The sequence below is a fragment of the Anopheles marshallii genome, chromosome 2 (assembly GCF_943734725.1).
Source record: "Anopheles marshallii chromosome 2, idAnoMarsDA_429_01, whole genome shotgun sequence".
Lineage (NCBI taxonomy): Eukaryota > Metazoa > Arthropoda > Insecta > Diptera > Culicidae > Anopheles > Anopheles marshallii.
Genome location: NC_071326.1, coordinates 82,418,121 through 82,434,255, shown reverse-complemented (window position 1 = coordinate 82,434,255; position 16,135 = coordinate 82,418,121). Strand labels below are relative to the sequence as shown.

The window sequence follows — 16,135 nt, the reverse complement described above, 5'->3', positions numbered from 1 at the left end:
TGGAGGCCTTAAGCGGAATTAAAATGAATTTATGAAGGATTCATGAATGTTTGATTCAGATTCATGCATTCTGCTCAAAGATTCATTCCGATTCATGCATTTAATTCAGATTGTTGGGGATAAAATATTTTACTCTTAACATCAACATTTCCAAACGTTAATTGTATGAGCTGACCACGGATATCGGATGATCATTCAATTATGTCCGGGCATTAATTCGGCTGCATTTTATAGCCAGTGGGGTTCTCACTCTCTTTTTGCTCATCTCCTTTGTCTGGTACATTCACAATTTTCCGCACTGTTTTCGATTGCTCATCTTCGAACTCGAACAGAGGGAGAATCACGATAACGAATATCCAGTATATTTGCTATTTTTTTCTGCGTTCTATCTACTTCCTCTTCCTCCTCTCTATCAGCCGCACCACCTCTGAGGCTGTTGGTTTTGTTGGGAAAATAAAGTGTGAAAAGGGGGAAAACTTTAGTTATTCGGCATTGCGTTTGTGTTTGTGTCGCTATTGCATAAAATATTGACGTCGCATTCGAAGTCTATCGTCCCACGGGCCATATCCGGCTTCACGAAGGTTCTGCTTCCCGGCACTGATCGATTGAGGAGGAGAGAGAAAATCAATTTGCACAAGAAATATCGTTCCGGCGTAGCTCGGTTGCAACTATTCCGACTCCCAATCGGTAACCACTGTATTTTGGACTTAGACTTAGGTCTTTTGGACTTGGAGGTTTACCCCCCGGTTCCGGTTTGCCGGTTGCTCTGTTCCCGTCCTTCAAACTATTCCTAGTTTGGCCTTGACGCCTAGAACAAGTTTAGCTATGTTCCGTGTGAAAACAATGGCCACACGGAAAAGGGATCGTTGTTTGTTTGCCATCCTGTTAGATTTCCGGAAACGTATTTAAGGTGGGGGTGGATGGGGGGGTTGTCTTTAAGTCTGGTTTTTATTCCAGCATTTGTGATACAGTCGGCGTTTTTTTTTAACCCTTAACGGCAACGAGTAAGCAAATTTTTGTACTAAATGTCCCATAAATAGTGTGCAATAAAGATCGTTCATTGCACAATAAAAGTGGTGCATTTCGACTTAATTAAATTGCATCATTCCATTATCATTATTTCAATCATTGGATTTTAATGGCAAAACACGGATAAAACTTCGTTCGCCTGGCAAAGGATATGAGTAGAATCAATGTGTAGGTAGTTATCCTAAACCAAAAGAGCGTGTCTGAGCGTGGAAGAACTCAAACTAACGTTCCGCCCTCGTTTGAATTCTTAGCATCTTTAGATTGGCTCACGATTTATGATTGTTGTGTTCCAGTCATGCAGACATTCAGACAACCCCACCAAGCAATGGCGGAAGAACAACTTTACACTGTATGCAAAATATAAAACTTCACGACAAAAAGGAACGGATGTGTTTTTGTTTCTGTCTCGGCTGGAGTTGGACAGCTCAGTTCCTGTTCGGTATCGACGGCAAAGTTGAATCTTCAAAATTCGTCTTTTTTTTGGTGTTCTGGGAAAGAACTCCGGGGTAAACTTGGACGAGTGCTATCATAAATTGAGGTTCGATTCTTGCAAACGAAGAATTAATGTTTTGGAGGACCTTATGAACAACAGCAAGATAATTTTTTTGAGGATAATTAGCTGAATTGGAAGAATTTGACGCAAGGTGTCAACTTGCTGTGCGCTCGCGTGAAGCAGTTGACAGTCAACCGACGACCATACGGAACTCTCGTGGGATCTATAGAGTGTTGCGCGGAAATAAAGAATTGTCACCATCATCAAACTCTCTATAGGCGAAGGGACCCAGTAGCAGGAGAATTCACAATCGTGTTCTTTTCCCCTATGCCAACTTTCCGTGCGTTGGTAGCGCAGAAGGGTGTCCGCTTGCATGCAACCGTCCTGCAGAATGGTTGAACACACCCCATACCGCTTTTCGCTAATGAGTTCGGGTGGTCGTTTCAATTAGTTTTAATGCGATGCCTCCGTAACCCAATCTGACCGTGAACTTGCCCGTGGAACGAAGGTCCAACGAAGGAATGCAAAAGGGTACAGGAACTGGTGGAAATTATACCGATAATGGTACGTTTACATTCAGCCACATTACGTGGAGGGTTCCCGGTCCGAGGTGGTTCTTGGTGTTTTGCAGCGAGAGTGAACTGCACATTCCTTTCCAATTGTTCATCAGTTCAAGAGTTGTCAAATGTGCGCACGTGTGTGTGTGTGTAGAATGCAGTTTATTTGAAATCAGAACTCCAAAGCCGCCAAAGTGGTGTTGCGTATTTTAGCACAATGGGTGGTCCCTTTTTATGGCGGAACGTTTGAACGATCTTTCCCATTGTCCCTTTTTGGAGAAGGGACTACACACCCATAACGATGGGAGGCAGCCATCTAACAAAAAACACAAAATTTGCTCATGTATCAAGCAGTATGACATTTGAACTGTACCGTGAATGTAGCTCACTTTTGACGGTTGAATGGCACATCCTGCTGAGGGACGGATTAACATACAGGGCGCCATTTTCCACGCTCATAAGTCATTATTTTACCATCAGCAGAAGATCTGCTGCTTTTTGGCTGGTTTTTTTGTGGAATTGAAGAGTGAATTTGTTTTTATTCTGCATTTAATCGCAACCATGACATGGGCAACATAAAAACAACACGACTTCGTGCTTCGACCTTTGAATGCGCATGGGCTATTAATTAGCGTAAATATTTAAAGCCCTTTACTAATAATTAAGCAATGTTTCACTTCAAGAGATGGGTAACGGAAGAGTGTTTACAGAGATCTTTACAGTGAAGTATAACAAACTGTTTATTATACTCACACCCATCACACTACGAAGAAATGTCTAATTGATTTTGGAATATCTAAGGTGTAGCTTTAAATTTTCCACTGCCCATTCAACTACTTCAGCCCATATGGAGTGTTTGATCGTATCGTACCATCATCCAGCTTCCGCACACCAGTCTGTTTCAATCGAGAGCAAAAAGCCATAATTGCCACCGATATGTGAACAGTTTCAACCTTTTCCAATATTTATCATTAGCACCATCGATTCCCGAAGGACATAAGCACTGCCGGGCTGTGGCATATATGTGTACGATTGTTCTCTCCCCTCTCCTTCGATTGCAAAACGCGACCAATTGTTCTGACATGTCCCAATATGTAGCATCATTTGCGGGAGCGCAGCGAGTTATGATTTTTGCCAGTCCCACCAGTGTTCATACATTTTTCAATCGATAGTCTCAGACACCGACCGACACCTTCGCTTGATGTGTGTCCTTTCACAGGAGTCGTCGGACGAACCCTTCCCGGTGGTTAGGCATCGAATGGCAGAACCTCCCGAAAACGAATGCTGGGGACTGTTTCCGCCACTCCCCCAGTGCGCTTACCGCCAGAATCCCTGACAGATGTTTGTTTAATTAGACCATGCACAAAAACCCCCGGGTCGGAGGTCTGTGCTGTACGCACGGTGTGCTGGACAGCATTTTGGATACGATGGTTGGGGGAAATACTGCCAAGCCCTCGAATTTACCGGGTTTAAGGACAAGCTGTCTTTATGCTCGCTATTATTTGCCGGCACCGGGACGCAGAATGGTTAGTTGAGACCGGAAGTTGTACCGATGCACTTCATAAAACCTCGTCCCGTGCACGCTGGGAACGGACGGGCTAACTGTCTAAAGTCCATTGTGCGATCCGAACAAGCGCGAACGGCGGGGGCTAAAGTATGTTGCAACCATCCGCTCACGGCAGATCCTTCAACAGAAGTGGAAATCAATTGGTGTACGGGTGAAAGCGTGCGAGGACTTTCAGGATCCCTACAAAGTGTGGCTGTGGAAACACTTTAGGGTGAAAGTGTGAAGAGCGCAATGGTGGTGCTGGGCCCGATTCGATGAAGGGTAGGACGATTTAGTCTTTACCACCGGACCGATGATCGTAATCTTCGTAAATTCTCATTTTTGTCCACTTTCTCTGGAGGGAGGAGAAAATAATTCATTCCCTTGTTTGGGGTGGTGGGCTCGAATCTGCGTTAAACAGTAGGAACACGTTGGTTGGAGAGCTCGTCTGGACGATATGAACGTGGATATAGAAGACAAATGAGCGTCGTTAGTGTTGTTAGTATCTAAGAATATATAAGAGCTTCAGGTTCTGACATTTTTGGGCGATTATAATTTACTTTCGCAACACCTCTGCTAATAGGTAGCCAACCATTGGCACTGAAAAGTATGTTTAATAAATGAAATATGTTCTCCTGGCTTGCTATAGAATACTTTTTTTTTACTTTGGAACGGATATTTAATTTCAAACCCTTTTAAAACTCGAAAATATTATTATGAGTAAATGTTAGTAATAAAACTTCATAATTGGCATATTTTTAACAAAAAAAAACAAATTAAATACATAAAATAATTACCTAAGTTATGAAAAACAATTGAACAACAATAGAAGCTGAAAAGACAATTTGATAAGAGAAAAGATAAATGAAGTCGATATCCTCTAGAAAAGAGGGATAATTAATGTCATTTTTTATAATAAATTTTTCATAAAATAATCTTTCACAAATTCTGATATTTTAAGCAATTGTTATTGACCAATCGTAAAGCTAAATACCTCTCATATTTCCTTCTCATTTCCAGTATTGTAATGGAGGTGATCTGGCAGACTATCTGGCGGTAAAAGGAACACTCAGCGAAGACACCATACGATTGTTCCTCGGTCAACTGGGTAAGTGGTGGTGCGGGTAAATCACGTCCTTTTGAAAGGAATGAACCTAACCATTAAACTAGCATGCAAGATTACAAGGCGCACGGGTTCGTAGACTGCATTGTAGATAAACTTCTAGCCCGCACGCTGCGATATCCAGCCGCCATTTTATGAGCCACGTGCACAGGTGTAAATACATCGTTACAAACCACTTAATGTTCTTTATGGTAGGGACGTAAAAATATAACGATCTCCAGAGGATTCGCATTCCATTCAAAGGTTTAGAAAAAGTAATCAAGTTTAAACGGCTTTAATGATTTTGTAACCCCCGAATGCATTGCATGTACCGGGAAGCATGGGTGTGTTTGGGATGTGTTCCATACTGACGTAGACTTTCTATTCTTTCCAGCAAACGCTATGAAGGCCCTGTACCAAGCTGACGTGGTGCATCGAGATTTAAAACCGCAAAATATTCTTCTTTCTCATAGCTGCGGAAAAGGTTTACCCTTACCGTCGAAGATTACGCTCAAGATAGGTACGGTGTTTTGTGTGTGCAGTGCCAGATTCGTATAAAGCAAACTTTATCTAACTACTATCTCTGTGGTCACTTTCAGCCGACTTTGGGTTCGCCCGGTTTCTACAGGATGGAAATATGGCAGCAACCCTGTGCGGCTCACCGATGTATATGGTAAGTGGCTGTCCGCAACCAACCACGACCGATAGACCGGTGGATACGGAAGAAAGAAACGAATTTAATAACGCCCGTTTGCACTCTTTACTCTCAGGCTCCTGAAGTGATCATGTCGCTGCAGTACGATGCCAAGGCCGATCTCTGGTCGCTGGGTACCATCGTGTTCCAGTGTCTCACCGGGAAAGCACCATTCCAAGCCCACACGCCCCAGGAGCTAAAAATGTTCTACGAAAGAAACGCCAATCTGGCCCCAAAGTATGTCCGCAGCGTACCACCCACGCCCCTATGTAATGTGGTTTTGATTAAAATGTTCTATGCTATCACTCTTTCCAAGGATTCCATCTGGTACTTCCAAGGAGCTAACAGACTTACTCATGGGGCTGCTGAGGCGCAATGCTAAGGAGCGCATGAACTTTGACACCTTTTTCAATCATCCCTTCCTGCAGCGTGCCGAAACACCGCAAGGTCAAAACGGTTAGTGGAACGAAAACAGGACTAAACCCCCATCGGATTAATCGTTTTAACACGTTTCTTTTTGTCTCATCCCCAATGCAGATCCCACGCAACCACCCGGATCGAACATGGCTCCGTTTGGAGCGACGGGTAAGGTCAGCAGTCCACATCAGAAAACAGCACCAATTACACTCCAACAGCATCAGCAGAAACTTCACCACCATCACCATCATCACCAGCAAAATCAACCGAGTCAGCAGACGGCGCAACATCACGACCATCAGCACCATGCTCAACAGCAAAAGCAGCAGCAAATGCAACAGCAAAAGCAACACCACTTGCAAGAGCTCGCAAAGAAGCAAACGGTCGAAAATAATAACGGTAAGACAGAGATGCAACAGAAAAAAAAGGAATAGTTGCCAAACTGTTCCCAACATTTCAAATGTTTAGCCCTTGCGCGACTGTGTGCTCCACAAAAATAACTCACTAAAGGCGAAAGATCGTCTCATTGATCTCATTCTCTCATGTTAAGATTTCATGAATGAATTACCTTTCACGCGCGTCTCTTGGTCCAACCACAAACTTGTCTTTCTTTATGCTTCACGGTATTGTGTATATTGGTCAGACGGTTAGAACAGAAGCCAACCGGATTCATGTTCAAAAATAGCCACTGCACTTATCCATTGCAAGTGCTCTACACCCGTACCGCTGCATCTGTGCTGCACTGGTTTGTGTGGTCAGAATTCGTATTACCCTTCAATATTTGTGGTTTCATTCGATGGTTTTAATGTGCGAGGGAAACAGTTTTCTCCCCATATGATGGTAGTTGTAAATTTTCAGTACCATCATTTCCCGTTGACAGCAGCGCGATCATCATTCGACGGATAGGTATTTGATTTACTTCAAGTAACTATTACTTTGCACAGACGAAAAAGATAATTAATTTGTCGTTTTACATAAACTTTAGTGTGATAGAGTATGTGAGAAAGGTTTACATTGCGATGTGCTAATGTCTTGTTTGTATTTTCGTGTTTACTCTCTCCAGTGCCGATCGCTGAAATTGACGACAGTGTGGCAACGATTAGTGCAAACAATACATCCAACAGTAGTCCGGAAGAGTCGGATGATTTTGTCCTAGTTCCGAACAATATTCCGGTCGATCCCGGCCATGGTGGTAGCTATGACAAGAGGTAAAAACAAAAGAAATCTTTACCATTCATGGCTCACGTGTCACTAAATACGCGTATGCACTTTTCTCTCATGCCATTCATCCAGCAAACCAACTCGAGTGCCTCAACCGATGTCCCAAGCTCAGGCGAGTCCTCCTCGACCCAGCACGTTACCGATCTCAGAACCGAAACCCGTCCCAACGGCTGCAAGAAAAGCGTCTCGTCCTCAGGCGCAAACACCTCCAAAGGTGAACGTGAAATTCTTGAAGATATAAAAGTGCAACCTATTAAACGAACTTTACTTTTCTTACTATTACAGAACAATTCAATACCTCGATCAGAGCCTATCAATATGAAACGGTCGGAGAATCGAGGTAGCAACTGTGATATCAGATCGATTTCACCACCGGCCGTACAGTTCGCCATCGGGACGCCACCTTCATGCGGTCGCCGAAGATCGACATCCGGTGGTTCGCTGTCGGAAACGCCACCACCACCGAGTTGCTGGACCGTAAGTCCGGGTTCGCATCATTCTCCATTGCGCCGTTCCGGTACTAGCTCACCGGTGATGAACAATGCACTCTCGAAGCTGCCTGCACTGGGCAGCCCTACCACGCTGATGGGAGGCATGGAGAACAACAACCAACACTATCATCACGGTCATCCACTGACAGGCCGAGCCTTCACGCTGCCGGAGCTGGGCGCCGTCGGAGGACTTCAGAGCTATTTGGACGATCACACCATCGATGATCATCCGATCAATTTCCACGCACCTGAGCTCCATGCGGAAACGTTGCTGGATGTAAGGGTTTCGGTGTGAGGAATGTATTTCGAGCAAATAGTAACTATTTTCCGCATTTTTTCAGCGGGATCATAACGAAACGCTGGCCAAGCTGAACTTTGTCGTTGCGCTGACGGACTGCATATTGGAAGTGGCCGATTCTCGATGTGCACCGTTATCTTCAATGATGCTAGCCGATGCACAACCGGTACCTCCTCATCAACCAGAACATTGCAAGCGTGCGGAACGCTTGGTGCTGTTGGTGCGAGCGCTCCATCTGCTGTCCGCCGGAATGAATCTAGCTTCGGCACAAATACGTGCCGGCAATCTAAAGCCTTCCAACAGTGTGAAAAACGGTACGATTAAGCTCCAAACAAGTACCAAAACAACGCCATCCGATGAAGTATGGTTAAAAGTTCTAATCTCTGTAATTACAGTGTTGACAACCATGCACGCCAAGTATCGTTCGACATTGATTGAATCGAAAAAACTGAATAGTGCCGGACTGCTGCAGAGAGCTAATGCTAGCAATATTACAGCTGACAAGATAATCTTCGAATTCGCACTACAGATGGTAGGAGTGAATTATATTTTTATGTTTCTATTCCGAAAACTTTTCACATTTCATCCTTAACTTTTCACAGTGTCAAATGGCAGCGGTGGATGAGCTATTCAACAAACCTGCCGAATGTTTCCCGCGCTACCAATCGGCCCAAATTTTACTCCACTGGTTAGCGCAGAAATCCAAACATCCGCAGGATAAGATATTGCTCTCGAACTGTAAGTTTTGCTACAACTTTACTCTAGCGAATTTATACTAATCCCTTCAACGCATTACATTTTTGTAGATAAAGAAGCGGTCGAAAAACGGCTTTATATCCTGAAAGGACAAGGCTACATCTACACCACTGATGAGCTATCCTGAATACTCCCTCGTGAGTAGTGTGTGACCAACGTGTACTGTTAACAACGGATACCTTATTCTCGGATAACATGATTGTTCTTTTTGTGATTCGTTTTTATTTTGCTTTAAGAACTGCTGGATACAAATATTCAGATAAGTTGAATCCCATTGAATGGGAATTATTCGCAATCAGGTGATTACATGCCAACATATACAACATACTGGTTTGCAAACAACATACCAAAACTTACATTGGTAATGAATATTCACCGGTAATGGAACCTTCCCAACTCTACCACACAAAATGGGTCCGGGATGGCTTATATTTTGAGCAATCGAAAAAAAAAACAGATTATGTTTCAGATTAATTTGATGAAAGCCAACAGAAGCAAGATAGATGCAACTAAACGATCGAAATGTGTGTATTATGTGCAAATTCAGCAGTGTAGTGTATTGTAAATAACAGTAAAGCGTTTTCGAAACGTATAGCAAAAGGAAACGAGCAAGAATAAGTCCTTAAGAGGGAACCCATCGTTCGTACAACAACATTGTCGGGCGACGTTCGGTAGAAGATAGCTACGTGAGTCTAAACGAAAACGAAACCGCAAATGCTGCGCAGCAGTCAGCAAGATTATGTAAATAATAATGAACGTGATTTTTCTCCAATAACCACGTACGTAAAACATGTAAACACCCGCCCTGTCAGTCCAATACGCTTTCCCATGCAGCAGTGCGTGGAATTAAAGGAAAACCATCCGGAACTGGACATTTTTTATTTCTCTTGGAAACTCCAAAAAGGGCGTTAAGTATGCGAATAAGTTTGAAGACGAGATAGCAAAGATTAATATCAAATAAAACAAGCTGTAAAAGTTTAGATATCGGGGTGCATGCAATATTGCTGAAAGGATATATTTTCATGGAAGGGAAGCGTTAAGTAAAATCCCCTCATGACGCACTATTGACACAATGAAAAGAAACTGTTGATGACTCGTCCGGTCGTGATTGTCGTACGATCGGAAACGCTTGTTCGCTGTACAGCACTTGCTTTTGCATCACATTTGCGTACCGATCGTTTTCGATCGCGTTCCATTGCCGTAAGCCGCAGTAATATTGGAAAGTCGTTTTTTTTTTGTTCGTCACACTTCTTTGTTTTATTGCTATATCATCAAAATGCGATTAAGACAAGTGTATTATATTGTAAGCTGATAATGAGCTGAGATGAAATTCTGAAACAAACAAAATCGAGTGTATGACATTGAGATTCAATAGAGAGAAATAAGAGTAGTAAGGGTTGGGAAGACAGTGTTTAACATTTGCTGGATATGTGCTTGTGTATTCAAAGCTTTCCCTGCCTATTTCTGTTTGTTATCAACAGGAATCCCGGTGATGCTTGTACAAGACAAAGTATCGTAGTACAAAAAAATCTTTAACTCGTTTAAATTACGACAAGAAAAGGAATGATGATGATAATGCTGTAATAAGCCTAACAATTGCTTCGTAAAGAAACGACACAATACGTGCAACATCCTCAGCGTCTACAATGCTGACTAGTCGGCGGTTCTGAGTGAAACCGGATTCGACTAAGAAGAGCTGTACAACGCTAAATTACATACGATGGCATACTGAATACCTTTATGCATATGTTATCCGTCGGCTGGTATGACAATAGAAACAGCAAAATACAAAAGGAACAAACAATTGTTCGCAGCTAATGTCAGAAAATGTATGACCAGCGTTTACTGTTTAAACCGTAACAGCAACTCCATAAGCAAACATCTAATTAGGGTTAAGGCCATTTTGATCGGCATTCGGGTGATGTTGAGGTATATGTATATCAACAAGATACAAAAAGGGAAAAAACACCCACATACAGCTGCTGCGCACCATAGAGCAACAGTTCCCTAGTCTAATACTGTGAGAGAAAGTTGAGGTACAGAACTTGACAAAGTTTCTCGTCTATTATCGTCAGCCAGCCGGAGAATGTTACGAGAAATGTAAGCAAAAAAGCAAGTATGTGAAAATGGATAAAATAATAAAATTCTATAACCAAACTAAAAATGCAGACTACTGCCTGTTTTTTTCTTTTCATTTCATTGAGAACGGCTAAGTCGTAAAGGTCAGTTTTTCTTATACCAAAAATGTGGCTGGCAAATCCGTACAAAAACATGCGGCAACATCGCATGCGAAGGAGTAGTGAGAGATTCAGTCAGAATTTAATTACGAATCTTCAGAGATTCATGAATCTTCATGATGAAGATAATAAGATTCATTTAATTCGGTTTAAAGTTACGATATGGTACGATATGGTGGATTTCCCTTTCGAATATGGAACAAAATTGTACCGCATCAAAGCAAGCTCTGTTTACGATTCCTTGCGCTTGCAAATACTCTTAGACATGAGTTCAAGAATGATCAGGCATGCGTAACAACGTTTTTGTCTCGAGCGTACAGAAAGTTCACATAAAAATGTCAAGTGCAAAATGTCGAGGTTCAAAACTGTCCTCCGAAAAAGTGAGTGTCTACTGCGAGCTGTTACTGTCCCTGGATTGATAATAAGCCGACAATCGAATCCGAGTGCCGTTTTCATACAGTTTTGTGCGTACCCCAACTGGTGCACAGGGAGATGTTACTGCCGTGTTGGGTAAATATTGAAGCAGCTTCAATCTGTGTACTCTTCCCGGCAAGGTAACAATCTGTGGCTGAAGGGAAACAACATGTAAGTAGTTTTCAAAAATATAATATGATGCTTCGGCTCAAACAGTTGGTTTGCTCTGAAAGGAAGCACCATTTTAAGGCGAAGAGTGTGCGTCATACACGTTTTTAATATTCCGAACGTACTAGAGCTTTAACGCAAGTTGTGCAAAACTTGTGATCCTATTTTAGATTTTTATAAAAAACGAGTTAGAGAAAGAATCCAGAAAAGTTGGGCGTTACGTTGGGCCATACATTCACCCGAAGTCTCAGGTGTAAACAATATTAGCACAGAGAACACAAACAGATCCTTCTGAAGGTGACGCACATGTACAGATTATTTAAAAAAATCTAGAACAGTTGTTCTCTTTGGATTTAGTTCCTCATTACATCATCTTTCATGAAACTGGAGGGGCTGCAACGATTTGGTATCCACTTCTGAAACATTTTCTCTAAAAACATCCAACACAACTGGCACACCGTGATCGATAAGTTCGAATTTAAATGAACATCATGAAGTATGCGTCACTTGGTATGTGCCATGTACTTATTCTGAATTGTTATTGAGGTCAGTTTTAACTACACGTGATGATGACTTTTCGTCAGTTGTTGCAAAAAGGTTAATGCGAGGATGGATATTCTTCTTCTGGCAGCGGCGTCAAGAATTGTGTCTCTGACGAGAAACTGATCATCCAACTAACCAACTTCGAACAGCACTTCCTGAATGCAAAAAGAACATGCCATGCTTCCCAAATGCATCGTCCGTTCTCAAGGACAGTATTATAAGACGAGAAAACCGAAACTCTCTTTTTTCTCAGTTTTTGATGTACATTTTGGCAGCGTTACGGAGATGAGCACTACGTGGTTTAACAGTACCGGTTTAACCTCAACATTACAATCATTTTCAGAACGTTGCTGCTGAGCAAGTGTGCTTTTAATACCAGTGGAATCTGCGACTTGGTAATTCTGGCAACTGCTTTTATTGGAATTCCCCAAAATCGCCTGTGTTCACATATCACACGGCTCAGAAAGATGATTCAGCAGCTACTCTTGAATCTTGTAAAAAACCCTTAAAAAAATTGTGGCGAACTGGCCACAAACACTACCACACAACAACTATAACACACGGCATCAGAGCCAACAGCAACAACACAGCGTCTCCGCAGGAAATTCACCAGCGTATCAATAGCCATCCGAGCAGCAATGCCCTGATTTCAGCTCCCCGTCCTGCAAGGCTTCAGTGCAATCAGTTGCGTACATCAGCCAGTCTGCGTTCAACTACCCACGAGTAAGGACTGCTTTCCCGGATATGATCAGTGTTTATACCACGAACACAAAGTAACACTAATTCCATGATACACAGTGCTATAATATCCATACCAATAAAATATATGATATCCTACAAAACCCCTAACCTACAAGGCTACAAGCTCTCCGACCATCAGTAATTGTGAGATTTCCTACCATGAAAATCCGAGGAACGTACAATAGGATCAAAGATAGGCAAAAGAAAAAAGAATAAGAAAAATAGCCAGGAAACATAAACATAAAGTAAAGGATATTTCTTTATCAAGGATTTTAGGATCTTCTTTAGCGGCAAAACAACCTCAAGAGATCTAGGACACCCATTTCTGGCTTTTTTTTGCCATTATTTACCCGTAGCTGGATAGCAAACCTGCGTACGAGGTATTGATCGGGTTGGGGTTTTGGACCGGTTCTGTACTGTGAAGACCGGTGCCGTCCTTAAAGTTAAAGCTAAAGAATAGTTTGGCGAAGCATACGAAACTGCGAAAGGAGATTGTGATGGGGTAGAACTCATTTAATTTAGTATAATTACTTAAATACTTTTGCAACGTTGCGACAGTCAACGATTCTTATTAGGAATCTTAAGAGTGTTGAGGCTATCTATTTCTTCATTGTGGAATAGCTCCACAAATAACTCTGTGAGTAAATCGCAATAGCACTGGTTCAATCCAAGGAGCAGTCTTTTCGCATCATCACAGGCTGAATGTGTGTCGAATTTCCTGGTAGACGAACGTGTGTTTGTGTGCTGAACGGTGTTTCCTGAATACAACGAAGCGCATTGTCTTATTATATTCCGTGAATTGCCGCGCAGGCTGTCTTTTGATGGATGGTGGTAGCTTTTCCCAAGAAGTTCTGTTGTTACTGGTGTATCCGGGCGGTTTTGTTTGGCTAGTGGCCGGTTCGCGAAAGTTACAACTAAATTCGCCCATAGAGACGATGTATTAACTTGATATAAAACTCAATTGGAGCTAGAATGAAGTACGTTATCCAAAGACTAATATCAACGTACAACATTTTAAGCGCAAGTACAAATCTTAAAACAATTATGTGGTTAGAAATTGAATTATAATTATTGAATTATATGATTAGAATTATAATGCAATGAACGAAGGCATGAATGAAAACATAAAAAACACGTTCTTTTAAACAATGATTAAGAAGAAGACGCAAAGAACCTATTCCACTGTCTTCACTGTCTGAAAGCTAATCTATTGTTTTAAACACGCGTGCGTAAAGTTAAAATAGTTAAAGCTATAGCTAGAATCAATAAAAGGCAGTACATTTGCTCTGGCTAAAGTTATTTCTTACTCAGATCATTTAATTTCCGAAACATTCGTTGATGAGTTTGACACCCCTGATCGTGCTGATAATCACTCGGTAAAAGAATCAAAGCTTTTCTTCTAAAATATTGGCATTGTTTTAAAAAAACAATCAATTGTTGCTTTAAACTGGTTACGATAATAAACGCAGTTCTCAGCAGTAAAAAAAATACATTCTTACTGTACATGCATGCATCATGCAATACTGTGAACAGCTTGACTAAGCGCCCCACCATTGGAGACGAGAGTGCGTTCGCTGGTTCGCGGCAAGCCACACCGAGTCTTTGTGAGCCTTCGAAACGTTCTGGGTTCACTTTCGGTGCGCGAAGCCGTATTTAACCAACTGCCAGGCCGCGGCTATCCCATTTACGCAGAACTTTATCGCTAAAGAAACACACCGTCTCCAATGTGCCTTCAAAGTGTTTACGTCGAGCCCAGGATCGGGTGTTGTTTACTTTGCATGGTTTACTGTTTATTTCGTCTGGTCGTCAAAAAGTGGGTAACAGAAACCGTGCCGTCCACGTTTCGGGTTGACGCGGTTCCGTTCAGAGTGGTCGCGGCCGCTGGGAAAGAAAGAAACGGATTTGCGTTTGCCATTTTCCGACAGGGCTCTTTGTGGAACAAAGGTAGATCGATCTTTATGGTTGCTTCCGTCCATTTTTGTGTGTGGGACTTACAATTGGTTGACGATAGTGTTCTTATTTCTAAAGGAAATGTAAGTTACAAAGCGGTTTTGTTTTTTTTTTAAAGCCTCCAAAGTCTGTTGGAAAGCCGTGTTGACGGTATGACCGTGGTTGATGTATTAAAAATACATAAAAAGAACGAAATTGCATATTTGATCCTATTTTCATGTAATACTGAAATACTTCCAAAAACCTTTCCTTGATAAAGAAAAAAATATAAATAAAAGTTCACAGCCCCTAAATACGTTAGCGAGTAATAAATACGAAGGATATTTGTAAACTGTTTTAGCGAACCCTGTACATTGCTCCCGCAAGCGTGCTGCAAGACTCTCTCTCTCCCTTTCTCTCTTTCTTCGTTTCTTTCTGGCAGACTCCCAAGGGGGAATTAGCTATCTCGTTTTGTCGTATTTCGCTTTGATCGTGGTATGATCGCAGCATGCTTATGGCAGGCAAAAGGCTTACAAACGCTTGAGCGAATGGGAAAGACATAGGACAGAGAAACAAAAACATTCCCCGTCCCTTTCTGACAATCGGCGCACTCGATTAGAATGGTGGCTATTCTTTAGATGCTCGAACAGATGGATTCGGTCGTATTTCCGCGAAGGTTCGCGTTAGTTCTTTGCGAGTTCTCTTATCATAAGCATCGCAAGCTGGAAAAGTGGGTCGCCGGTGGAATCATCACCGGGCAGACAACAGTGTGGAACCCATCGGTTTCTGTTCTTCTTCTCGTGATCATGTCTATATCGGTGTCGTTCGGTGTTGGTTTGTACGCGAATTATAGTAGTGTGTTTTGCGATGCGTCAGCTGAATGTGTCAGGATCACATTTCGATGCGCATGCAAACGTGTAACGTGTCAAAGGTGAATTAGGATTCCCAGCGCCCTAATCTATGCGAACACCGTGCACTCCGTCCGCAGGACATCTTGGCTGTGTGTTTAAAAGTGTGTGTTCCGGGATGTTTTATTGCAAACCAGCCTACACATGACATCGGCATGCGGTACAGATCCTAATGGGGAGGTTTTCTTTGCAAAACAAGTGTGAAACACGATCAACAGCTCGTCTCACTGCTATCAATAACATCACCCCTAAATAGGAAAAAAAGAACTCCCAACCATAGGACATGGCATACGGTTGCCGTTATCGTGCACTGTCAATGTGTCAATGTGATTAGGAGGTGGTGTAGTGTACAGTACGGTGGTTGTCTTTCCATCAATAACATTACCGCACTCGACATCGCCGGGTACGGGACTGATTCGATTCTGCTGCGTACGCAACCCCTTTTATATTGGAAAACTCTTATCAACAAAAAACACGCGTTCGCCGGAATCAAATAATATAACGGCAAGACAAAAGACATACACAGAGGAAGTGTGTGCGTGTGTGTGTGTGTGTGGTGTGCTCGTCTCCACATAGGTTATCATCGTTCCG

General features: G+C 42.4%; 1 protein-coding gene across 1 annotated transcript in view; it reads left to right on the top strand.

The window, feature by feature from the left end:
• Positions 1 to 8,731, top strand: part of LOC128709604 (serine/threonine-protein kinase ULK1) — a 29,093-nt gene extending 20,362 nt beyond the window's left edge. Inside the window, exons 3-15 of the mRNA XM_053804610.1 lie at positions 4,646 to 4,733; positions 5,122 to 5,247; positions 5,327 to 5,400; positions 5,498 to 5,658; positions 5,738 to 5,877; positions 5,959 to 6,237; positions 6,902 to 7,046; positions 7,132 to 7,273; positions 7,345 to 7,827; positions 7,892 to 8,162; positions 8,244 to 8,380; positions 8,451 to 8,586; positions 8,655 to 8,731. Of these exons, the coding sequence (XP_053660585.1) occupies positions 4,646 to 4,733; positions 5,122 to 5,247; positions 5,327 to 5,400; positions 5,498 to 5,658; positions 5,738 to 5,877; positions 5,959 to 6,237; positions 6,902 to 7,046; positions 7,132 to 7,273; positions 7,345 to 7,827; positions 7,892 to 8,162; positions 8,244 to 8,380; positions 8,451 to 8,586; positions 8,655 to 8,731 (2,259 nt within the window). The remainder of the gene's footprint in view (positions 1 to 4,645; positions 4,734 to 5,121; positions 5,248 to 5,326; positions 5,401 to 5,497; positions 5,659 to 5,737; positions 5,878 to 5,958; positions 6,238 to 6,901; positions 7,047 to 7,131; positions 7,274 to 7,344; positions 7,828 to 7,891; positions 8,163 to 8,243; positions 8,381 to 8,450; positions 8,587 to 8,654) is intronic.
• Positions 8,732 to 16,135: the final 7,404 nt, after the last annotated feature.